The sequence below is a fragment of the Condylura cristata genome, unplaced genomic scaffold, assembly GCF_000260355.1.
Source record: "Condylura cristata isolate star-nosed mole 26May11 unplaced genomic scaffold, ConCri1.0 scaffold00041, whole genome shotgun sequence".
Taxonomy (NCBI): Eukaryota; Metazoa; Chordata; class Mammalia; order Eulipotyphla; family Talpidae; genus Condylura; species Condylura cristata.
Window position 1 is genome coordinate 2,754,128 of NW_004567142.1, and position 24,534 is coordinate 2,778,661.

The window sequence follows — 24,534 nt, forward strand, 5'->3', positions numbered from 1 at the left end:
TCCAGACTGGCTGTGCTGAGGTTGGGCCCTAGGGGAGGGGGAGTGACCCATAGAGAGCTTCTTGGAGGAGGGGATATGGGAACTGAGACCTGCAGGAGGAGTATGAGGCTGAGGAAGCAAAGGGAAGAATGTTTTTTTGGGAAGAGGACAGAGCACATGCAAAGCTCCTATAATCAGGGAGAGATCATGGCCTGGGACATGAAAGGGAGGAGGAAGAAGTGAGATGGGATAGTTAGCTTGGGTGAGGTCATGCCTGGCCTCATGGGTCATGGTGAGTCTGCAGTTTGAATGCAGAATGTAGGTCAAGTTCAGAGTCACCAGGCTGGACCACTCTGATCCTTTGAGACACCAGGTCACTCCCTCCACGAAGATTCCGGGACTGCTCCATGAGAAGTTAGTCCAGCCAGTTACTCTCAGTCTTCAATGCTGGGCACCGGAGGCAGCAGTCACTAACCAGTCAGGCTCTACCCTTAGAGAGGCCACAGTTCCAACAGGACACACACATGCATGCTAGCCCCTCCTGCAAGCCTCAGAAACACTGGCAGACCGTTCTCTAGGAGCTGAAGCTGGCATCACTGGAGGTATTGTTGGGAAGGCAGAAGATGGGGACACAGCTGTGTTACAAGAGATCCCCAGGTGCCTCCGGATCATTCTAGCAGCCAGAAGCACTGCTCTCGGACTACCTCCCTGGGCCTCCGTTTCCTCCCCTGGACAATGGGGATCGTAACGGAACCTACTTATAGGGCTGATGTGGTGTGAGCATAACTGAGATATTGTGCATGGAAGCGTGGAGTATAGCATCCTCCTCCTCTTTTTTTATTAAGTTGTAGAGCCTGAGGGGACTCTCAAACCCACAGCCATCGACCTTCTTGCTCAATGGATGGGAAGATGGTAGGGAAAGAGTGGCAGGGGTTTTACTGCAGGAAAGACATGCTGAGGTTTGTCTCTGGCAAAGTCAGCCCTGGACTGTTTAGAGGGTGCTCTGGGCAAGCCTACTGGGCAAAATCAACCTAACTCCCGTCTATGGGGCCAGAAAGCCGAGGCCCATCTTACCTACCCATGCACAGCCAAACCCATAGGAGCTGGGGCAGGAGGCCTGCCCCTGCCCCTATACTGAAGTCCTCCTCCTCCAGGAAGGTCCCTAGGATTGAACCTATAGAGACAGAGACTGACCTTGAGCAAACCATGCTCTGAAGGCAAGTGTGAAAGTGATGAGTGTGTGTCTGTCTGTCCGTCCGTCCACAGGGCCAACTTTCCCTGTAGGCACAGAGGGCACTGTGCTAGACCCATAATCATTATAGGGGTGCACAGAAAGTGACATTCTCTGAAAATCTGATAAGAAAGTGGAACTTCTAAAATGCATTGAGCTATAATACTGTCTTTAGATTAACACAGTCAGGAAATACCATTTTAAAAATGCCCTTTTGGAGGAAGAGGCCCAGGAAGGCAAAAGTGCCGAGGCCCCAAAAGTTGTATTAATCATTATATTATAATTATGATATTAAAAATGACTTTGCATGTCTCTGCTTCCAGCTGACATCTCTAGGATGTCTGTACCTACAAAGTGTAGCTCTCTTTTAATAATGAAAGAAACCCCTACAATGTGCCAGGCAGTCCCGCAGTCCTTCCACTAGCCACAGAGGCTAGGCACTTACCTCCCCAGTGGGGAAAGTGAGGTTCTAGAGCTCACCAGTTCAGGTTCACCCACTTACTAACTGGTGAGGTCGGAATGGAAGCTCAGGCCACCTAGGTCCTGGGCCTCCCTGTTGTGGGGGCAAATGCATCCGCATGACCATCTGCGTGTGGCTGTGGTGACATATATAACTCATTCGCTACGCATCACAGGCACAAGCTCTGAAGTCCTACCTGCTGCCTTCTTATCCCAGTTCTGCCACGAATTTTCCTGTGGGACCCCAAGGAAGTCACTGCACTTCCCAGGGGCCCCCAGTTCCTTGTCTATAAAATGATACTTTTTACCTGAGAAGAGCTAGCGAGAATGAAGTAAGTAAATATAGATGCTCTGGGAGAATTCACTCTTGTGACAGGTGTGTAATACGCACGTGTGCATGTATGTGCGTGCGTGTGTCACATGGATGTAGAGGTGTTTGCCTCGGTGTGTCCATCTGTGCTGCTGCTGACGGGTGAATGCTTGAAGCCTGTGCGGTAGGGCTTGTGAGTAACTGCCAGTGACTATGTGGGTGTTTGTGCCCTTGTGTGGGGTCTGAAGGCCTTTGGCCTCCAGGGCAGGTATTTGAATGTCTCCTCTTTTCTACTGGAAAGAAGATGAGGGGCTTGGGTGGCACAGGGGAGGAGGAGCCCCTCCCCTGTCTGATGCTGGACCCAGTCACTGCCTGTGGTGGTTGCTGTGTCATCTCCTAGTCCCTCTCTTATTTCCAGACAGGTGACAGACAGAGGGGTGTGGGAGAACGAGGTGCAGCGTGGGCTTGAGACGGGCTTTTGTCTGGAAACCTTAACCTACACCTCATGACCATTCTAGTCTTCTGCATCTCCCTGCCCCTCCCCATTGTGGAGAAGGGAATCAAGAACCACCTCTCCTGTTCTACCTCAGACCTGCTGTGTGACCCTGCACCTCTCCCTCTCTGGACCACAGGGATTCAGCAATTTTAAAACACCCCTCAGTCAGGCTCCCAGGCTCTGCATTAGGAAGTAACTGCCTGACCTCTGAGAGTTGTGAAGCAGCTGGTGGGACCCTTCCCAGTAGGTGATGGGGGCTGTGATGACCAATTACCGGGATTAGATGCTTGAACCCCACTTCCTAACTGGGTGTTGCTAGGTAAGCAGTGTTTGGGCCTGGGTCACAGCTGTGTTCTCCTGATAAGCAGAAAACTGCTGAGACCCCTCCCCCCACCGTCATGTAAACTGTCCCAAGTTTTAGGGTTTTCAGGGAGTTTCTCTGAAGCAGACAGCTCTTAGAAATCAGGGCGAGTAAGAGCTGTGAGTCTGACAATTCTGAGTTTGAATTTCTCAGGATGGGCTCTTGGCCAAGTCATCTCTCCAAGTATCATTTTCCTCTTTAATCAAATGCAGTTTCCTTCCTTAACCTTCCAACGTGGACGTAAGGATTACAATTTTTTTTTTTTTAGGCTTACAAATCTTGTATTGAAAGGCTCAGTACAGGAGCTGGCAGGTGAGAAGTGCTAAATGCATGACACCAAAACGATGATGATAAAGATAATCACACCATTATCAATAATAATAATTCCCCTTCCCACCTGCTTCTGTCTGCTGCAGGATTACAAAGCAGGAAGGAGAGGTCACCAATACCATCAGCACTGTCGCTTCACCCTGTTTCACTCCCCATCCCCTCCAAACGCCAGGACGGGGGCCAGCAAGGCTCAAGATCATCATCCTTTATCCAGCTGGGAAAATCGAAGCAGCAGCTCAGCAGTTCACACAGGAAATCAGGTCAAAAGCTATTAGGAGCCTCCGGACTCCACCTCCACTTTCACCTGGAGCGTCACGGCCCCTCCCATCTCGCTCGGGACTCAGTTTCCCCACCTACGTGCAGCACCACGCTGGCCAGGGGATCTGACCTTCCTCTCGAGTGGGGGCGCTGCATCATCGGGAGAATTGGGAAAGGTGGTCAGACGTGAGAGACCCGCGAGCTGGGATCTTCCCAGCCCTGGTCCTTCCCCTGGCCTTCCCCGGGCTGGTCTAAACACCTATTATTACCAGCCCCCGGGGCGGCGCGGCACTGCGCAGGCGCGGGCGGGTTCCGCAAGCTCGCAAGGGTTAGCGCCGGTGAGCGAGGGATTCCCTCTGACGTAATTGCTAGGATACCAAACAAACACTCAGCCGCGCGGGCCGAGCTCCTTATATGGCTAATTGCGTCACAGGAACTCCGGGGAGGCGGGGCCGGGATCCCCTCCCGCCGAGTGCCCTGGAACGCAGCCCCCGAGACCCCCGGGGCCCAAAGGGTGAAACAGGGGGCCAGATGCAGGCGAGAACTGACTTGTCGCCGGACGGCGCGGGATTCGGTTTTGCGAGGCCAGAGATTTGGGGAAGTTTGTGGAGCCACCGGCAAGTGACGTCAGCAGGGGGGGGGCGGTCCCGGGCATAAATACAGGCTGGCGGCTTCGGGCTTCATTCATAAGACAGAGGCGCTACGGCCACGGCAGGGGCACGCGAGGCTGGGACTTGGGGACTTGATTGTTGTGGTTCTTCTTCTTGGGGACTGTGAGACTCGGCTTGATATTTTTTTTCCGGAGAGAAAGTTTTTGGAAGGATTTTTCTAGCTAATTCTACATTTTGTTTTGGAGGACCGACTTACTTTCTTCTTCATTACTCCCCTCCCCCTGTGGGGCCCGCCGGACGCGTGGACGAGACCGCACCCGAAGCAGATTCGGTACAGCAGGAGAGTGCTTTCCACGTCTGGGGGAGCGATCCCCCCACGCTCGTGGGTCCTACGGAATTTGGACTTTCAGGAGACATCGCGGCATCCTGTGGGGCCTGGGCACCGCAGAGGAATTGCACAGAAACTTAGCCATTGTTTGGAGCGGGACGCTTCCTTCTCCCCGAGCTTCTCCGGACAGCTCACTTTGGGGACGCGCTTGGCTCACCCCGGACTCGCACTTTTCTTCTCCCACCCGGCCATAGCCTTGGCTTCCCGGCGACCGCAGCGTGGTCACAGGGGCCCCCCTGTGCCCAGGGAAATGTTTCAAGCTTTCCCCGGAGACTACGACTCCGGCTCGCGGTGCAGCTCCTCACCCTCCGCGGAATCTCAGTATCTGTCTTCAGTGGACTCCTTCGGCAGTCCACCCACCGCCGCCGCCTCCCAGGTAAGTTCTAGAGGGTCGGGGAGCTGCTTTGTGGGTTTTCATTTTGTAAGGCCAGTGTGGCGCGAGCAATCCCTTTACTCCAAAGTCTCTTCTAAACCCAGGATCTGAGAGGGAATAGGCTTACAGTGCACTCTGCAAACTGCAGGACCGGGACGCGTTTGCAATTGGTTGTGCGCGTGGAGCGCAGGGAGGGAACACAGAGGGGTAAGCTTGGGGGTGGGGAGACTGAGCCGATGAGTGCAACGTGTATGCGGTAGCAGGGCTGAGAACTTTTAGCCGGCTCCGGGACTGCCCCCGATCCGGTTTCCAACCTGAAGCTAGTGCTGTTAGGCAGGTAGGGGAAATCCCGGGGAAGCTTCCAGTAGCCTCCTCCTTTTACCTCCTCCATCAGAGAGTCTACTCCCGCGCCGGGTCGCCCGCACGCCAGCGGTAAAGCGGGCCTCGAACCCTCTCTTGGAGGCGCAGCGTCCGCCTACTGCGCGGAGACGTAACGGGGGACCCGTGCGTAACGACTGACGCGCTGGAACCCTCCGTCTGACGCGGGGCACGCACAGCGCGCGCGGCGCCCCCTTCGTCCGCCCCGCCCCTGACGTCCCGGGAGCTTTCTATTTTGGAACGTCGGGGCCACGTTGCTAAGGGAGGGGGCAGCCCGGCGTTCTGATTGGTCGCTGCGGCGCGAGCTATGGCCAATCAACTTTCCCTTCCTATTTGTAGGGTGCAGTTCCCTTCCCCCGCTGTGTCCCCGGAACTCGTAGTTCCTTGGCGCTGCGATCTCTTTTACGGACCTCTAAGAGGCAAAGCGAGGGATTCCTAACGTGAAAAAAGCCCAGGGGGTCCAGGACGACCTTGCGGGATCCGGTCCCTTACGTCTCAGGGCCAGAGGGTGTCTGTGTGCCGGGTTTTCTTCGGGAGACATGGCGGCTGCCACCCTATTCTCCAGGCACACTCCCGCTGCCCCTGCTCCGGTCCCCCGACCCTTCCCGAGTGTCCGAACATCGGATTAGAACCGCTTACCCTAGGGGAGCCAGCCAGGTGCTCCCGGGGAGCACCGCCCCCTCTGGATTTCCAGGACTCCGATTGGCCAGTGTCCCAGCCCATCCCTCACCACGCCCCCTGGGAGAGTAGTTAAGCCTGAGCAGTTCTAGGATTCCATTTGGGGGTGGGGGGAGACGACTGCTGTTTGGACTTGGGGTCTCAGGACCTACACCATTCCCCCATGCGCAACAGTCTGGGGAGCCCGGGTCGTCACTTTATTCTACCTGTTTGCCACATTAACTTGTCATTTGCCACTCTCCCTCTGGGAAGAGACAATTACTTAAATCGTTCTCAACACCCCGTCCGTCCCCCACAAACCCTTGTTACCGAGACCCCGCCCCTGCGAGGGGGGTCTCATGGACCCTCCGATCCCTCATCCCCTTCACCCAGAGGGTGTGTGTGAGTGTAGAGCAAGCTTGGCCTGAGGTCTCTCCTCCCTCCCCTTGCTTCTGGGGTGGGGGTGGGGTGTTGTGTGACTGTGTGTGTGGCTGTGACTCCGTCCCGGGGGTTCTGTTACCCGGCTGTGTCCGGCCTCCCCCCCACCCCCCCACACCTAAGAGTCACCAACCCAGGGTGTGATTCACCACCCGCTGGAACTGTTCAACCTTTCCCGGAGGAAGGAGGAGGTAGAAGGCAGTTGAGAGAAATCCTCTCATTAACCACTGCGTCACGGTGTAGTGGAAGGGTGGGTGTTGTGGCTTTTTGCCTGTGACACACACACATCCACACCCGCTCGCCCTGTGCTCACTCACAGGGTCGGTGTGTGTATGTGTGTCGGGGGGGCGTGTGTTGGTGTCTCTGTTTGTGTGTCTACGCCTGTGTGTGTATGTGTCACCCCGTAGGAGTGCGCCGGTCTCGGGGAAATGCCCGGTTCCTTCGTGCCCACGGTCACAGCGATCACAACCAGCCAGGACCTCCAGTGGCTGGTGCAACCCACCCTCATCTCTTCCATGGCCCAGTCCCAGGGGCAACCACTGGCCTCCCAGCCCCCGGCTGTCGACCCCTACGACATGCCGGGCACCAGTTACTCCACCCCCGGCATGAGTGGCTACAGCAGCGGTGCAGCTAGTAGCAGTGGGGGGCCTTCCACCAGCGGGACCCCAGGCGGACCTGGGCCTGTGCGCCCGGCCCGCGCCCGGCCTCGGAGACCCCGAGAGGAGACGGTGAGTAAGGGGCATCAGCACTTGTTGGGGGGGCGCTGGGAGGAAACAAGAGACAGGAACTTTCTCACTAGTGGGGCGAGGGTCACTGGGTGCTGAAGAAATCCTGGCATCCCTGCACCATCAGTGGGGACCAGGGGGTCCCTTTCCGGACCCGGGGGTTTAGGGAAGAAGAGGCAGAAATGGCTGGAGGGCGTGCCCCATGGCCCCACTGCTCACAGCCTCTGTCCACCTTGTTCAGCTCACGCCAGAGGAAGAGGAGAAGAGGCGAGTTCGCCGGGAACGAAACAAACTTGCGGCGGCTAAGTGCAGGAACCGTCGGAGGGAGCTGACTGACCGGCTCCAGGCGGTAAGGATGGTACCCAGCGTGGGGTGAAGGGATGCTGCAAGGGGCCCGCTCCCCAGGTCCCCCCACACCTGTGCCCTTATCCTGTGCAGAGCACCAGAGGCTCCACGTATGGAACTAGGGTACAGATGTGGCCAGATGGTGGCCAAGCAGGCAGGCGCACACGCTCTGACATACTTAAGTGCTTATGTCCACTCTGGGCTACTCTCTGGCCCGGTTTATGGCCCCCCCACGCCCCCCACACCTCTCTCCTGGCCCTCACTTCAGCTTAAGGTGTCTCAGGAGGGAACTTTGATATACTGACTAGCATCGTTTGGTCTATTTTGGTCCTGGACGGGTGAGAATCCATTTTTGCCTCATTTTCTCCATCTCTTCCATTTTTCACCCAACCTCCCATGCTTCCCCAAACCTGATCGGTCTGGGGGGGTCTGTGAAATGAAACCCCCATGTCTTGTGTCCTTTTACCACCACCTGCCACCTGTATTCTCAGACCTGGAGCTGGTGGGAGCCGCCCAGGTCGCTCCCCACTGCCCCCATTTTAATCCTGTGCTGGTCTCCGTGTTTCCTATACACTGCCCCTGGAAGCCGGGAAAATCCCCCCTCTCCTGCTTCATTTGGTCTCTTTCCTGGGAGGCAGGAGGTAGGAGGGTGGGGGAGTAACAGAGGGGAGCAGGAGACCAAAACCACATCATAATCAGTCATTCATTCAACAAACGCTGCCTGCCCCCTGCAACTGGAGGCTTCTGTAGGCAAATGGCGCTTTCTCAGCCGCCTGTCCCCTGAACAGACAGGGCTGTGAGACCCCCCCAAAAGCAAAACCCCTGCCGAAGCCCAAACGCCAAGAACCCAACGGGGGCCTTCCCCCCAAAGGGGAACCGCCCTCCAACCCCCAGCCTCAGCAACGCTAGGGGAGATGGCTGGGCCGTGACTCACCTTCACTAGTGGCTCATCATCTTTCTCCTTCCTCCCTGTCCTGCGTGACCTGGCCGTGGGGCCTCAGGAGACAGATCAGCTGGAAGAAGAAAAGGCGGAGCTGGAGTCCGAGATCGCCGAGCTCCAAAAGGAGAAGGAGCGTCTGGAGTTTGTGCTGGTGGCCCACAAACCGGGCTGCAAGATCCCCTACGAAGAGGGGCCGGGCCCTGGCCCCCTGGCGGAGGTGAGAGATTTGCCGGGGTCAGCATCCACTAAGGAAGATGGTTTCGGCTGGCTGCTGCCGCCCCCGCCACCACCGCCCCTGCCCTTCCAGACCAGCCAAGACGCACCCCCCAACCTGACAGCTTCTCTCTTTACACACAGTGAAGTTCAAGTCCTCGGCGACCCCTTCCCCGTTGTTAACCCTTCGTACACTTCCTCGTTTGTCCTCACCTGCCCGGAGGTCTCCGCGTTCGCCGGCCAACGCCCCAGCGGCAGTGACCAGCCTTCCGACCCCCTGAACTCGCCCTCCCTTCTCGCTCTGTGAACTCTTTAGACACAAAACAAAACACACACAAGGGAGAGAGATGTGGAAGAGGAGGAGGAGGAGAGAGGGGAAGAGACAAAGCGGGCTGCGTGGCCCCTGTTGTCTGACCCTCCGCCCTGCCGTCCACGGGAGGACCCTTGGGTTTTGTGCCGCCTCTTGTTTCTGCGGCCCCGGCGAGGCCAGAGAGCTGGTGACTTTGGGGTTAGGGGGTGGGAGGGGATGGACACCCCGGGCTGCCTGTTGGCCACGTCGCTGCAACCCAACCTCTGGGGATGGGTGGGTGGGGGGTGGCTGATGCCCACCTTTGGGCTGGAGGGAAAGGGGTGCGGGCGCGGGAGGTTGGGGGCTGTGGGGTGGGCTGGAGCCCTCTCCAGAGAGGCCCAACAAGGAAATAATACAGCCCCTGGACACCCTGCAATATCCCCACACCCATCCTGCAGGGGGGTGACCTGCCTGGTTCTCCCAGCCTACCCCCCTTAGTTTATGTATCCCACATTTCCACGTGGTGAGATCCTCCTCTGACATGAGCCTCCCATTAAAGGGAAGTCGATACCCCTATGACAGTCTCCTTCCGCCCCCACCCCTTAATCAGAAATGTGAACCGCCCTTCCTGACTGTTCCCCACCCCAGCAAAACTGGCTCTGATCTGAATTTCTCACCTCCCGAGGATCCCCCAGCTCCACCCCCCAGGCCTCCTTTCCCAGTACAGTATTATCCTAAGCCCCCACCCCTCCCGCCTCCTCCAGCCTCCCCCTTGCCCCCCAGCCTGGCCTTCCTTGTTGGGCCTCTCTGATGCAGGCAGCAGGGGGCGCTGCGATGCCTGCGGTGTTGGGGTGTTTTTATACTGTGAAATTGAGTTGGACGGATGGTGGGGTGAAACAGACCCCTCCCAGAGGGATTGCGCCCCCACTCCCCAAAGCCTTTCCTTTAAGGTCTCCCCTCCCTTCAACAGATTCAAGGGGGTGAGAGGGGATAACAGTTATGTGTCCCCGCGGCCTCTCTCCTCAGGACCCCCAAGCCCTGGCCTCCTGACTAAGGCCTCCCTGCCCCAGCCTAGGACGCCAGCTTCTCCCTCCCCTCGGCCTCCCCCAACCTTTCTACAAAGGCAGCCAGGGGAAGCAGCCAGGGGACTCGCCATTTTCTGGAGATTTCAAGGCTGAGGCTTCCCTCTCCCTGTCCCCCAATCTTTTTTGGACTGGCAAACCTGCAGGGGCTGGGTTCCTGTGACCCAGCTTCCCGGCAGTCCCAAGCCCTCCCTGCCCGCCAGCCCCAAATCTTGGTTTTGACTCCCCATCCTGCCTTTCCTTGTGCTCCCCCTCATGAGGGTTTTATCATGAGGCAAAATGATATTTTTTCACAAATTGGAGGGCCCCCACTGGGCCCTCCCAGCTGCATGGAAGACAATCCACTGCCCGCCCCACCGCCCCTGCCCAACTCAGACCCTTCTCGTCGCTATTTATCCCTTTCCTGGTCTCCGAAAGGCACTTATATCTATTATGTATAAATAAATATATTATATATGGGTGTGTGCGCGTGCGTGTGAGTGTGTGAACGCTTTGCCATCTCCTCCATTGGCCCTCCAAGTGCGCCAGTGAATTGGAGCTATTGCTCTGGAAACTTCGTCAGCCTGTCTTTTCTCTGTCTCTGGCTGTCTTTCTCTGAGGGTCTCTCCCTCCATCTTTTCTCTGCCTGTTTTTAACCTATTTCCCTCTGTCTCATCTCTGACTGTCGCTGGGCCACTAGCTGAGTCCAGACTCTGGCTTCATTGGGGACATGAGATTTTATTTTCTGTGAGTAAGCCTGAGGGATCATTGATTTTTTACAAACTGTATTTTTGAGAATTTGGGGTGCAAGTGTAAGACTGTGAGCAGGGCCTGCCCCTGCCAACCAAAATGTATTGACCCCTCACCCCATCTCCACTCCCTGCTGTATTTGTGATTCTTTTTGTATTTTGCACCTGATCCGGAGGGGCTGAGGGCTGCCTGGCAGTGGGTTGCCACTCTCCCCCCATGGTTCTGCACTGTCGCCAATAAAAAGCTCTTTAAATTGCACCTACCAGGCCTTCCATCTGTTTTCTCCTGACACCAATCACCTGCCTTCTTTTCGGCAGGAGGGACCGAAGTTAAATTTCTGGGTGTCCTGCAAGGTGGGGAACAACACTGCAGAGGTCTCCTGGGAACAGTCAGGCAGCAGCGTTCTACCTACGAGCCGTGTAGCCCAAAATGCTGAAGCCTTCCAGGTGAAGAAACTTAGGCAAGACTGTAGGTGCGAGTGAGAGCTGGCAGATTACTCACAGCAAGCAGCTGGAGGCCACTTCAGTGATGATGGGGATTATACAGAATGTGAATCACTTTGCACTGAAGATGCGTTTCCTTGGCTTTTTCACATGACTCCTTCTTTCGTGCTATGAACACATTGGGGACAATCCAAGATCGGCTACACCGAATACATTGCATCTTTTCTCAATCCAGAGAGATGGCTGAGCCAACCCCTTTGGAAAATGCAAGCCCTCTCGTATTTGCATGGTAGCAAGCATGCTGGGAATTAAAGTGCTGCACTAGAAGTCATTCAATTGCCTTAGTAGTAAATAAGCAGGGTAAGTGGTCACGATAGTCATGTGCGTCTAGTAATTATTTTTCGCAACTTGCTAAATACCTACCGTGCGCCCAGCCTTGTGCTGGGCAGCACTGGGGACACCAGAGATTAGAAAACCAGAGGCTCTCTGCTCCTAGCGGCCACTGTCCAATGGGGGAACCGACTTTTCTCAGTCAGGAATGATCCAAAGTGGAGAGGGTTGGGAGAATCCACAGGGGCTGTGGGAGCCACTGGAGGTACCTAACCTGTCTGGGAGTCAGGAAGGACTTCCTGGAGGAGGGGCCAGCTAAACTGAGTCCCACAGGATAAGTAGTGGGTACGGAAGGCAGTGGAAGAGGTCTGAGTGTGAAGAGCATGCAGAAAGCTATTGGATAGCCTCCCTGATGGTGCCGGGGGTTAGGTCTCAGCGCTGTGAAGCTGTGGATACCAATGCAGCATGAATTTGATCCCCAGCCAGGGAGCTGACCCACAGGAACACCAGAGAGGTCTTCCCTCTCCCAGGAAGTCTTCCCACTGCTCCCCTCAGCAGTATATTTCACTCAACCCGCCTATTCTGTTCCCCACTCTGGTGAATCCTCTCACTCCCCACATCTCAGGCCTGTACCCCAATTCTTGTTTGCATAAATAAAAACATTTTTAAAAAGGCTATTGGAGAGAGGATGTGATACACTGAAGGAACCAGAGGGTCCTGGTGGCTGAGACAAAAGGTGTGGTGAGAGTTAGCAGGGACCAGATGCTGCAGGTGCATTAGAGTCATGGATGCTGGTAGAGAAGGGAAGGACTCGGAAGACTTTTAGGAGATTGAACAGAGAGCACTTGATAGGAGCTAGCTTGGAAGACAGCCAGGGCAGGGGTAAGTAGCATGCATTAAGGGGCCTACCAAAATGGGGTGACTTTGAAAGAGAGATTTCAACCTTGCGGACCTCAGTTTCCTCAGCTGCAGAATGGGCTAAGGGAGTGTGAGCATGTGCGGAGCCCACGGAGTGAAGATACGGTTAATTGTCTTCCTTGGGAGCGACCGGTCCCTGCTAACCTCTCTGTCTGCACTTTCATACCAGAGGACCCCAATCTGGAATAGCCCCTATTCTGCTGGCTAGTCCCCACTCTGCTGACATGTGTCTGCTGGGTTACCCTGACACCCCAACCTGAGCTCAGATCTCCTCATTGGATGGCCTCACACGTTCTGTTTGCCTTCCCACTAGGTATCGCCTCCGTAGCTGTGACTTAAACGGATAATTAGTGATTGTTTACTGTAGGTTCCTTCCACTGAACTGGGAGCCCCACAAAGTCAGGGCCGGGCTGTCCTCACTCTTCCCAGCACGGCCCAGTGCAGGGCGGAAACGCTCAGCAAATACTTGTTGAGTGAGTGAGTGAGTGAATGAATGAATGAATGAATGAATGAACAAATACATGTCCGGTTAGTAAGCGCAGACACGATGAGAGGGAGCAAATGACTAAATATGAACGTAAGGGGAGAAACCCCGAGAGCTCTCACTATCATGAACTTCAAGTGTAGCCAACTATTCTCTTGGAGTCGCGTTTAACATTCCCGGGGCACGTGGGGATGTAATCATTGGAAAATTTTGATGCAGAAAATTCCCAGAAGCCATAGTTTGCTGTACAGTCCAGGAGATAAAGGAAAGTGAACGTGCCCCGCCCGAAAGGTGGAATTGAACCACTCTGTCGCTAGACAGCTACAGGTTTGAAGCCTGCACCCCAGACCACTGAGGATCATTCGGGCAAGCTACACAACTTCCCGCGCAGGTATATAAAAACCAAGTATTCAAATTCCTTTACAGTTATGGTTACATAATATGGGCAAGTGTAAGATTCTTGATTTCAGTAGATATCAAGTTCCTCCAGGATTTATTATGACAGTTATTCTCTAACGTGTTTTCTTTGCCTTTTTGTGACATGAATCATCGGCCTTTTGGAAACCGCCTTATTTGCATAACGCCGTGCATTCTGGGAAGCACCTCCCGAAGAGTAGGCCCGGGGGCCTCTATCGTTAAAGGACCAGGAGTCCCTTTGCCAAATGAGATCTTAGTGTTTTAAGAGAAGGGACTTATGAGTGGGCATTCTCTTCCCTGAGAAATCCGAATTCGAGTGAGCAGGTTTCCTGCTAGTTTGGTTTATAATTCAGTCCCGGGGGCTCCAGGCAGGCCGTAATAGGGCTGGCGCGCCACCTGCTGTTCATTTCTAGAACTTCAGCGACCTACGAGCCCTGTATTCATTGCAAAGTTCAGCCCAGGTCTACATATTCCCGGGCACTGTCCTAGGTGCTGGGAATGACAGCGACTCTCTCCCATTGAGCTTAGGCACTAGAGAGCATCAATTTCTATACCTTCATTTTATGATCTGGGAAACTAGGCACAGAAACGGACATTACCTACCCAAGTTCATCCAGCCTATCCACCTGTGAGGACCAAATCTGTGCCATCATAATTATTATTACCAAAAAAGGGTAATCCTTTTATCAGCTAAGTCAGAGATTTTTTGACAATATCACTCCCTTACATCAAACCTTCCCGTGACTCTCACCACTGCCTTAAAAATTCCTATGATTTAGTCCTAGTCACTCCTCTGACTCCATCTCTTCTTTCTCCGCAGACACCTAGCCTGAGGCTTTCAGAGATGCTGCACACACCAGGCAGGTTCCCTTCTTAAGGTCCTCACGTCTGCTGAGAGTCCTGCCTGAATGCACTTTCCTCCTCCTGTTCACCTAACTATCTCCCTTCACTCTGGCTTCTACTCAAATACCACCACTTAGGAGTGCCCGGAACAGGCCCTGACCACCCTAAACAGTCTTCCCGGTCCACCTAGTTAAAAATAACAAGGCATAGATTTTCTTGTTCAGCTCCCCACTCTGTCTCTGGTGAATTTGCTCACTCCCCCACCCTGCACCACTGGCCTGTACCCGAGTTCTTGTATACATTAAAATATAATATAAATCTTTTTAAAAAATAAAATAACAAGCTGGGTCATCATTCTACTTCATCACCCTGATCACTGCCTACTATGTTGTGATTGTTTTCTGTCTGTTGTGCCTAGAATTCTTTAGGGTTCATTTCTGAGTCCCAGGTGCCTAAAGAATGCTTTAGCATGTATTAGATGCTCAGTAACTGTTTGTAGGATGACTAGGTGAATATTATCCCTTTCCTCTGAGCCTCCATTTTCCCAACTGGTAAACAAGATTATTATAACTGATTTCAGTGAAGGAATTATAATAAACAGAGAAACATAAAAGTCTGACTTAGGGGCCCTCCCTCGTGGCACAGAGGGTTAGCACTGCAAGCTAGCCTCAGCAGTCAGTATGAGTTCAATCCCCAGCCCCAGAGGTGACCCACAGAACACAGCAGACCTCTTCTGTCTCCCCACTACTCCCGCAGTGTACTTCATTTATCTGCCTGTTCTGCTCCCCACTCTGTCTCTGGTGAGTCCTCTCACTGCCCCTGCACCTCTGGCCTGTACCCCAGTAATGTGTGCATAAATAAATAGATAAATCTTAAAAACTTGGGGCCAGATGACTGAGGGGCACTTAACATAGTGTTTCCAACTCCAACCTGTTTCTTGCCTCCAGAGAGTCAAAGATGGGGTTGGGGAATTCAGCTGTTCCTAGATCCATACTTATAGACAGTATGAATAAAATATGTTGCCATATTTTTATTTGGAAATTTAAAATACTGTGCCTGCTTTGGCAAATCCATTTTCAAGAGAACACCCCCTAAGTCCTATTTTTTTTTCAGCTGGATAGGTGCCATGAGGCAAATTCTGGGGCTGTAACTACTACTACAGTAACATCATTATCCATCTCTTAAAGTGTGATGCATGTTGCCTGAGGCAAAAAAGATGATTTTAGGTGATGCACGCATATTTTAATGTTAACAGTTTAGTGCTTATTTTTACTGTTATCTTCTATTTCTGGCAAGTGAGACTGTGATACAGTACCATTTCTTTTTAAAAGACATTAGTTATATATGTATAATATGTATATATATGTATAACATATATGTGTAATATGTATATGTGTCTAATATATACATATATGTGTATAATACACACACTCACTCACATATATATTAAAGATTTAAGCACACAAGAACTGGGGTACAGACCAGAGGTGAGAGGGCCCACCAGAGACAGAGTGGGGAGCAGAACAGCAGAATGACTGAAATACACTGCAGAAAGGAGACAGGAGAGGTCTGCTGTGCCCTGTGTCAGCTCCGGGGCCATGGATTGAACTTGTGCTACAGTGGCTGCAAACAGCCTCACAGTACCGCATTTTAACCTGTTGCACCACTGCATCACAGCCCTAGTTATTTACTTATATATATATATATATATATAATATATTATATATATAATATATATTTTTACATCATTTTGTGCATTTTTCCATCTCAGTTGTAATCCCCTTGGGTCCTAGTTCTATATTTTAATTTTTTTCTTTTAGAAGTTTTATCTGTTTTCTTTGGTCTTTATTTTCTCCAGTTTTTTTTTTTTTGTTGTTGTTGTTAATAGGACAATTTAGTGGTCTCCCTAGTGGTGCAGGGGGTTAAGATGCAACACTATGAGCCACAACAGTACGAGTTCAATCCCCAGCCAGGGAGGGACCCACGGGGTGCAGCAGACTCTCCTGTCTCCTGGCTGCTCCCCTCAGCAGTGGACTTTGTGAATCTGCCTATTCTGCTCCCTACTCTGTCTCTGGTGAATCCTCTCACTCTCCACACTTCTGGCCTGTACCCCAGTTCTTGTGTGCATAAATAAAACTTTAAAAAATATATGCTCTTCAGGGACTCCCTGGCCTAGGGGTTAAGTCTCAGCGCTATCACCTCTACAGCCTGACTTCAAGCCCGGCCAAGGAACTGGCCCACAGGGCGCAGCAGACCTCCCCTGTCTCCCGGCTGCTCCCCTCAGCAGTGGATTTCAGTAGATCCGCCTGTTCTGCTCCCCACTCTGTCTCTGGGGAATCCTTTTGCACCCTGCACCTCTGGCCTGTACCCCAGTTCTTCTATGCATAAATAAATAATTAAGAAAAAAAAGAATAGACTTGGCATCGCGACAGATTATATGGGAGGGGGGTTGAGGAAGTAGTTTAGGCCATACCTGAATCTTTGGAGGCAACGTGGGCAGATTATGTCCCTATGCTGGAAATCAAGTAGCACAGGATATGTTGGGGTGAGGCCTGCGGCCTTGTCCAGAAGGAAAGGGGACCCCTGGGCCTGGGTCTCGGTGAGAGAACTGCTCAGCTCAGAGCGCAGGGATCGACTGGTGATGTCTGCCATGACCCCAGGCATGAGCAGTTGAGACAAGATTGGTGAGTCTTGGGATGTGGGGTCTCCCAGTGTCCTCCCCTCAGTCATTTCAAAATTTAAACACCTGGTAGAAGGGTGTCTGCACGGATGGGGATGTTTCCTCTTTGAGTACCAGGTGCTTTCCCCTGCAGGAGGGTGGAAGTGGAGGGGGCTGGAAGCACAGGAGGCCTTGGGTTTCCACAGAAGTCTTTATTACAGTGTGACTCCAAGCTCAGGCCTCCCCCAGGCCCCATGCAAAGCCCCAGCCTTGGGGCTACGGGCGTCCAGAGACACCAGCCCCTCAGGGCGCCTCCAGCGGCAGGGTCTCGGGAGTGCAGGGCGGGGGGCCGGGCCCTTATGTATGCGACTACAAGTCCCAGCGGGCGCCTGGCTAAGGTGCCCTGCCTTTCCTCGACTCCTAAAGCAGAGCCTCTTGGGAAATGTAGTCCTCGCCGCTCTGACCACTTGCGCAAACTCCCTGCTGTGAGCGAGCCAGACACCCACCTGCAAACAGCTCGGGTGGAGGCTAGGGAGGGTGGAGGTGGAAGGGAGATGGAGGCGGGCTGAGGGCAGCAGGGGGTGGGGCAGGCGTCCCGCAGACAGAGACACCCTTTTCATTCGGCTTTGGCTTTGGATCCGGAGACTGCGGCTGCTGCTGAGGCAAGGGCTCCGGTCCCTGGGATCTTAGCTCGGATCCTGAGGGAGAAACAGGTGGAGTCACCAGGTGGGGCGAGCGATGGGTTAGGTGTCTGGGAACTAAGGGGAAAGCTGGATAGAGGAACTAGCTGAGTGCCCAAAGCCAGGCCCCGGCAATCCACCTAGTGCCCGCCCTTGGGGTTGTCTCTCACCCTTCTTTGAGAAGGGAACATTCAACCCACAAATGTGGTGTGGTGGGAGGGGAGCAAGGGGGTCCCAGGCTTCCCCTTCCCCACCCTTTCCATGGCCACCCCATGCCCTTACTTAGCTTTGATGTGGCTCAACTGATTGGTCACCAATCCCACATATTGGTCAATCTGGGCCTGGGGAGACAAGAAGTGAAAGGAGAGATTGGAAGTGGGAAGTGGTCAGCACTCAGTCCAATAAAATGCTCTTAGAAGTCAAAGTTCAAGTTGAAGGGGAAGTGGATTAGAACCGACTGGGTGTGATGTCACGGACACAGAAAAATTGGCCAGCGAGCATGTCCTGGGCACAATTGTTAATCTTTGAGTGCCTCTAGGGCTAGGCTGAGAGTAGAGGCTGGGCACTGGTATTGTTTGCAGAGTCTGGAGTGAGTTGATCTAAGTACCAGCTTAAATCATGCTACTTGACTGTGCCTCTAGCCTGTGACAAGTTACTTAGGACAAGCATCCTTTAGATCCCAGCTGTGCTGGAGAAGGGAATCTCAACCCATCTGCTCCATAGGGTATAGTCAGTCAGCCCCAGTTATATCAGTGTTCTGGGCAACAGTCACCCCACCCCATTTCAACTCCGTATCAGCCGCTGGCTGCTTCCGGAAGTGGGCACCAGTCAGTCAGCCTGATTGGCCAGGAGGAGTGTCCATCAGACCCAGCCTCTGTGTAGTTGTAGACAGCCATCTGTCCCCAAGGAGTATATCTGTCTGTGTCCAGAGGCCCTGGAGCAGGAGGCATTCATCTATCTGTCTGCTTACGGATGGGAGGACCCTCAGGGGGGACAGGCTGCCTCTCTGCAGCTGGGAAAGGTCCAATAGACCTGGACTGACAGTCAGGTGGGAAAGTCACTGAGCCCACTGCTTTGGTTTGGGGCATGCCTGTCAGAACCTGGTTTTGTCAGGAAAGGGACACCAGTCAGTCCTGTCTCTGGCTGGGCCCTCTGGCAGTGTCTTTGGTGGGGAGGACATCAGGCCACCCATGTTTGGCCTGTTGCTCTCACCTGGTGTTGCCGGTACAGCAAGGGGACGGTGAATAACCCAATCACTCCTGTGGGCACAGAGATGGGAGGTGTCAGGCTTCTTCCAGAAGATGAACAGCTCCATCCACAGCCCCATTCCCCACCAAACCCTAATATCTCATCTCCCCACCCATTCCCCACAGCCTTCCCAGCTCACCCAGAATGAGAAGAGTCAAACCATTGAAGACGGCACCCACGAAGGTCAAGATGTAGAAGAGAAGGGCCAGCTGGGGGTGAGGGTCAGGGTCAGAAGCCGACATGGCATGCCCCAGGCTGTGACTTTAGCTGGCAATGGTCCTCCTACCCCCCCGCCCCAGGGGCAGAGGCAAATGTTGGAACCCAGGAGGGAGTGGGGGTTTGGGGGCACCTTGAGGGAGTCCACCAGATCTTCTACCAGGAAGAAATGCCGCAGCTGGGTGACCACAGAGACCACACGGGAGGCAATCTGCTGGGACAGACGTTCCGTCTGCTCCCGGGTCAGGGTCAGGTCCACATCCAAGTAGGCCCTGAGGGAACAGAGGGTGGAAGGTGACTCTGGAAGGTGGGTCCCAAGCTGAGAGGTGTGGCTGCAATAAGGGCCAGAAATGGGGACTGGGGGAGGTGAGCAGGCCTAGAAGGCTAGGGTCACCGTCAGCAGATGAAGTCCAGCTTAAGGGTAAGAGGTTAGGGCCCGGGTGAAGGGTCAGAATCTGGCTTCAAGTCAGGAGTGAGGTCAGGCGGGAGCCAGAAAAGGGAAGAGGATGGGTCACCCTGAGGGTCTGTGGCTGCCTGGGGCTGGGGTGATTGCTGGGGTCGGGGTGGAGGTCAGGGTTCTCACTGGAAGGGGTTGGCACCATCCCCCCGGTGCACAGCCTGCAGCACTTTGCGGTAAACCCTGAGAGAGATGGTGCCACAGAGCAGCAACAGGGCCACGTGGGCGGCCACCGACACGATGCTAAAGTGCAGGAGGCAGAGCAGGGACACCATGAGGCCCGTGAAGACCCCGCCAGACGTCTTCGTGTCCTTCCAGTACAGCAGGTCCACCACTGTAGGGGGGAGGAGGCCATGAGACCGGGTTGAGGCCGCCCCGGGCCCCAGCCCTAGCGGCGAGCCTGACACACACGTGTCTGAGCCTCAAGCCAACTTCCAAACTTCGAGTGTCTTCCTTTGTTCCATGCCTGCGGAGCCTCCCTCCTCCTCCCGAACAGCCCAGTTAACCACCTAGCAAAGTCCCTTCGGATTAGATGCAGCTCAGATTCGGTGTAGCAGTTTCGGGCAGCCATGTCTGAAAAGCGGTCCTCACGGGTCCTCTCTGCATCATGCCTGACTACTCTCCTTTCCGCCTAGAATTCCCTACTGGCAACTGGAAGCTCAGTGCACGCTTCTGAGGGCCCTGAGGCACCCCACAGTGTGTGGGCATCAGGGTTCATTTCATTCCTCCGTGTACCTGTTGCAGGGTCATCTGCCATCCGTCCCTCCCTTCCCCACCAGAGCTGCCCGCCTCCTTTTGCAGACACCCTGCCCTCCTGGAGGTTCTATTTCTGCGATCTAATGGGGGGGGGGGCGCGCACTGGGAGGGAGGTGGGGGAAGGGCAGCATGGACTAGATAGGTATTTCTGAATGCCATGAATATAATCAGTTTCTTACTGGCAAGACTAAGAATTCTCATTTCCACGAGCAACATCAGAGCCACTTTTCCCAGCCACCACTAGATGTTACTGTTCTTTGGAAAGCACGCCAACCTGACAGGTGTAAACTGATAGCTCCTTGACACCCCTACCGACACCTCGAAGTGAGCTATGAGCACCACCAGGCTCCCTGCGAATTGCACTGGTCGAATGTCCTAGCCTTTCTGTCACCCCAACCCACCTCCAAGTCCAGCCTGACTCTCACCTCCAGACCGCAGCAATTCACTGACGCACATGCCCTTGGGCAGCCTCAGTAATCTGCTCTTATTAGACCCTCAACTGAGAGCCCAGGACCCTTCCATCTCCTGGCAGACACCCCCACCCCCAGTCAAACCCTGATCCACAGCGGCCTGTCCCCTTCAGTGGGACTCCCCTCACATTTGGATCCCCCCTATACGTGCTCCAACTAGGACAGGCCTTCTTCTCCTCCCCCCAAGTCCCCTCTCCACGCCCCCCAACACAAGGCCCTCTTCACCAGGATCCCCAGGCCCAGGCTGGCGCCAGTGGGTGGGGGGAGGGGCCGGGTCGTCTGAGGCGGGGGCTAAGTTTAGGCTCCCTGGGGGGAGGGGGCCTTGCGCAGCTGTGCTGGCCAGTCCAGCTCCTGAGTGACAGCACCTCCTGGGCCTGAGGCAGGGGAGGGGGGGCTCCCTGTACTTGGGTCCTAAAGCCCAGGGTCGGAGAAGAGGGGACCCCACGCTTGCTCCACTCCTGCCCTCCACACCAGGTCTGTTACCCCAGCCCCAGGCCTAGCCTGCAGCTCTGGGGAACCCGAAACCAATGGGACAGATTCCCCCCAGATTTAAGGAAAACAGGAGCCAATGGGATCCCGGATTCCACGGATCCTGACCTGGATCCCAGCACACACACCCCAACTTCCACCCTCACCCACAAAACCCACCTTTACTCCCCATCTCTGCTTCGACTGAGAGGCTGCAGACGCCGCTGCTTCAGGGGGATTTGGCCCACTTCAGGGGAACCCGGAGGGAGGGAGGAGAGGGGCGGGCCCCGGTGTACCCAGCCAATGGCTCTCCGCAGAGGTGGGACAAATCCCAAACCGGGTGGCTTTCTTAGTAAACAGCCAAAACCACGGATGCCAATAAGCCGCCCCGGGCTGCACCAGCAGGCTGAGCGGATCTTCCCGGCAGGGGTCGGCCTGCCGCCGGCCGGCGAGTGTGCTGGGCGGGGAGTTGCCCTTAAAGGTGCGAGCGTCAGCCTCGTGGCCAGAGAGGACAGCCTCCGTTTGAGAGACTTGGCCGGTCCAAACCGCCTCTAGGGGCAGACCTCAACGGGGCTGTTTTTCGTTGGGCTGGCTTTTGGTTTTGTTTTGGATCAACTTCCCAAGGGAGAGGGAGAGCTATAGAAAAGCAGCAGCAGCAGCCAATAGCAATCTTAACGAGAAAAAACTTTAAGAGCGACGTTGAAAATGTCCAGCCAGGCGCAGGGCCTCCTCCCTTGGCCACTCCCCTCTGTCCCTGGGGGCGTGGGGGGCTGCTCTCTTTACGCTCCCACCCCCACCCTCGCGACGGAAAAGCCGCGCTCTCTCCAGCCGCTTACCTAGGAGGTGTGGCTCCAGTGTGAATTCCGATTGGTCTGTGATGTCGAGGCACTGCCCCGTGATTGGTTCCCGCTCCAGCTGCCCCCACCGCTCTCCCTCCTTCTCCTCGGGGGAGGGCTCATCAGGCCAAGAGTTCGAATCCCGAGACCCGGGAGGGGACGGGGTACAGGTTTGGGGGGTCCCAGGGACGGGGCTGGGCTGCTGAGTCAAGACTTCAGGCAGCGAAGAAGGCGCGAGTCCGAGTTGTAGGTTCAGTTCTGGCACGTTAGAGAGAGAAGGCTGTGAGCTTTCACTTTGGAAGGGCCCCACGTAAGACCACCCGCCTCTTTGACTTCACTCTCAGCTCCAGGCAATCTCACCTTGGCCAACGTCTCTAGCTTCGGGTCCTTCGGGCTCCTCGTCCTCCAGCGGGGTGGAGCTACCGGTGGCAGAGTCCTCTCCAGACTCGGCGTCCCCAGCCCGCCAGCCTAACTGGTCCAGCTGGAGCCGCAAATCCTCCAGGGGGCGCTCAGTTGGAGGGGCAACGTCGGGGTCAGCACGGCGCCCGGGCTCGGGGGACTGACTCAAGCTGGGGATGCTCTCCAAGCTGTCTCCCAGGCCAGGCTGAGGAGGCGGATCTCGAGGTTCCGACACTGAACGGCCCTGAGGCCGGGGGCGGCGTGCAGCTGAATCCCTGCGACCCCCAGAACCCACCACGCCGTCGAAGGCAATGTAGGAGAAGGTCAGCTCCCGGGGGGTGCCCCAGTCCTGCGACGTGGTCTCTTCCTCCTCGTCCTCTGAGAATTCTCGCGCTGTGTGAAGCTCCCGAAAATCCGAGTCGTCGTTCCCTCCTGCAGTGAGCAAAGGAGGCCTGTGAGTGTCTCTGAGAGGGACTCTGGCCCACTCTCCTCCGCTGTCCTCACCAGGCTGCGACACCCCAGCCCAAGACCCACTCTTAAATCCTCCCTCTCCGCTTACCTTCTGTGGAGTCAGGGGTAGAGGAGGCTGTAGACGGAGCTTCTTCTGCGAGAAGGAAAGAATCGGAGGCTCTTAGACCATCAAATCACAGAAGGGTGCCAGTCCTGGAAACTTGGATGGTCTGAATTAAGGAAACTGAGAATATTTGAACTACAGCACCTTTAGAACATTCTAAATACAGATTGTAAAACCTTAGTAGCATGGCCAGAAGTTCAATTCCAAGACCCTTAACCCTTCATCTTCAAGCTGGAGATGTTAAATTTCAACTAATTCAACAACCATTTTACTTAAAAAGCACCTACTATATGGCATAGTTGTATTCCCTGAGAACACAACTGTGAACAAAACAGACAAAATTATATAGCTTATGCTCCACGGGGCAGACAGCGGATGAAAACTTAAATGTATGATGTGAGTGCTAAATGTGTGGAGAATGAGAAAAGAGAATGTGAAGGGTGCTCTGATTTCAGATAGGGTGGTCAGCAGGACTTCTCTGATAAGACGGCATTTGAGCAGAGAGTGCGTGAGGAAGCCATGAAGATATTTCGGGAAGACTCTTCCAGGCACAGCAAAAAAATCAGTGCAAAGGACCTGAGCTAGGGACTGTGCTTGGCATACTTGGGGAACAGAGAGGTGTGAAGATGTAGCAGAGTGACCCCGGGGAAAGGGTGGAGATGAAGGCAGAGAGGTAAGGCCGGGGAGCTCATGTAGTCTTCCTAGGTAAGCAGAGGTAAGGACAAGACCTTTAGAATATTGTGACGAGCCTCTAAAATGTTGAAATAACAAATTCTTAGAATCACCTGAACCCCCAAGACATGCAAGTGGTTAGGTGAAACCCCCACTTGGCAGAAACATGAGGGTGTGGGATGAAAATGGTAGACAAGGACTGTTGGCTATGAGCTCAGAGCTGGGGAGGATCAAACAGGGGTTTTCAATTTGGGACGGTGACCCTCCGGGTTAGCTTGAGGCTTTGCCTACAGGAGATGTTCAGTGGCTTTTGGAAACTGAAATTGGATGCCCCTGCCCCCACCTGGTTTCCTCAGCTGGGGAATGTCCCTCAATGGAGTGGGTCTCCTCCACGGTTACTATTAATCAGGAGTGAAGCTCGCTAGGGATCCAGGATTCCTGGGCCCCAACCCTGGGTCGGTTGTTTCCCGCGGACAGGGCACTGGACAATTTGGGTGAGGTTGGGGCCGCCTCTGAGTCTCGACAGAGGACCGAGGTGGGATACGAAGATGTGCGATGAGGGGAGGGTCAAACCCTCTTTCTCCATGCTGACGCTCCCCCTCGATGCAACTCTCCTCCCCGCCAGCTGTGGCCAGTACCAGGGCGAAGGGACAGCTCCCGGTGAGTGCCCTCAGGCCCCGAAGGGACCGGGTCACAAATCCCAGCGCCCTGGGCGACTCCCACCCCAGCCAGTTATCTCAGTTACCCCCACCTCTGCCCCGTTTCACTCAGGTTCTCCGGGCAGGTCGCCCCCCACCCCCCGTCGTCGCTAGAACGCGGGTGGGGGGGGAGGGGAGAGCTTCCTTTGTCTCTTTCTGCGCCTCCCCCATCCCGGCCTCCTGAAGCTCCACTCGGAGGGGACACCGGAGAGGAGCCCACCCAGGGCTCCGGTCTCCACACCAGGCCCGAGCCTCCCCTACTCACTGCAGTGGGCGAAGACCGGCAGGACCTGCCCCATGGCCCCCCTCGGGCCTGCATCGGGACCCCCGCCCACTCCGGCCACGCCGCCCTGGGCCCGGGGCCGAGGGGGCTC

General features: G+C 54.8%; 2 protein-coding genes and 1 non-coding gene across 4 annotated transcripts; 1 reads left to right on the forward strand and 2 right to left on the reverse strand.

Moving 5' to 3' along the window:
• The first annotated feature begins 4,105 nt into the window (after positions 1–4,105).
• Positions 4,106–9,075, forward strand: FOSB (FBJ murine osteosarcoma viral oncogene homolog B). Of its 2 annotated transcripts, XM_004694198.1 has the most exons (4): positions 4,106–4,799; positions 6,677–6,997; positions 7,236–7,343; positions 8,341–9,075. In XM_004694198.1, exons 1-4 carry the CDS (start codon positions 4,674–4,676, stop codon positions 8,797–8,799), a joined length of 1,014 nt encoding a protein of 337 aa, XP_004694255.1. In that variant the 5' UTR covers positions 4,106–4,673; the 3' UTR covers positions 8,800–9,075. The 2 variants fall into 2 exon arrangements, with proteins under 2 accessions (XP_004694255.1, XP_004694256.1); XM_004694199.2 differs by lacking the exon at positions 7,236–7,343 and having other exon boundaries at positions 4,407–4,799; positions 8,341–8,941.
• A 3,974-nt stretch (positions 9,076–13,049) lies between these two features.
• Positions 13,050–13,135, reverse strand: TRNASTOP-UCA. Its single transcript has one exon. It is a non-coding gene; the product is annotated as a tRNA-Tyr (tRNA).
• A 3,743-nt stretch (positions 13,136–16,878) lies between these two features.
• On the reverse strand, positions 16,879–24,528 carry RTN2 (reticulon 2). Its single transcript, XM_004694200.2, has 10 exons — positions 24,426–24,528; positions 22,776–22,820; positions 22,178–22,648; positions 21,818–22,075; positions 19,414–19,621; positions 18,964–19,102; positions 18,754–18,823; positions 18,579–18,625; positions 17,649–17,707; positions 16,879–17,384 (listed from the first exon to the last, which is right to left on the reverse strand). The coding sequence occupies exons 1-10, from the start codon at positions 24,457–24,459 to the stop codon at positions 17,303–17,305; spliced, it is 1,413 nt and encodes a 470-aa protein (XP_004694257.1). The 5' UTR covers positions 24,460–24,528; the 3' UTR covers positions 16,879–17,302.
• Positions 24,529–24,534: the final 6 nt, after the last annotated feature.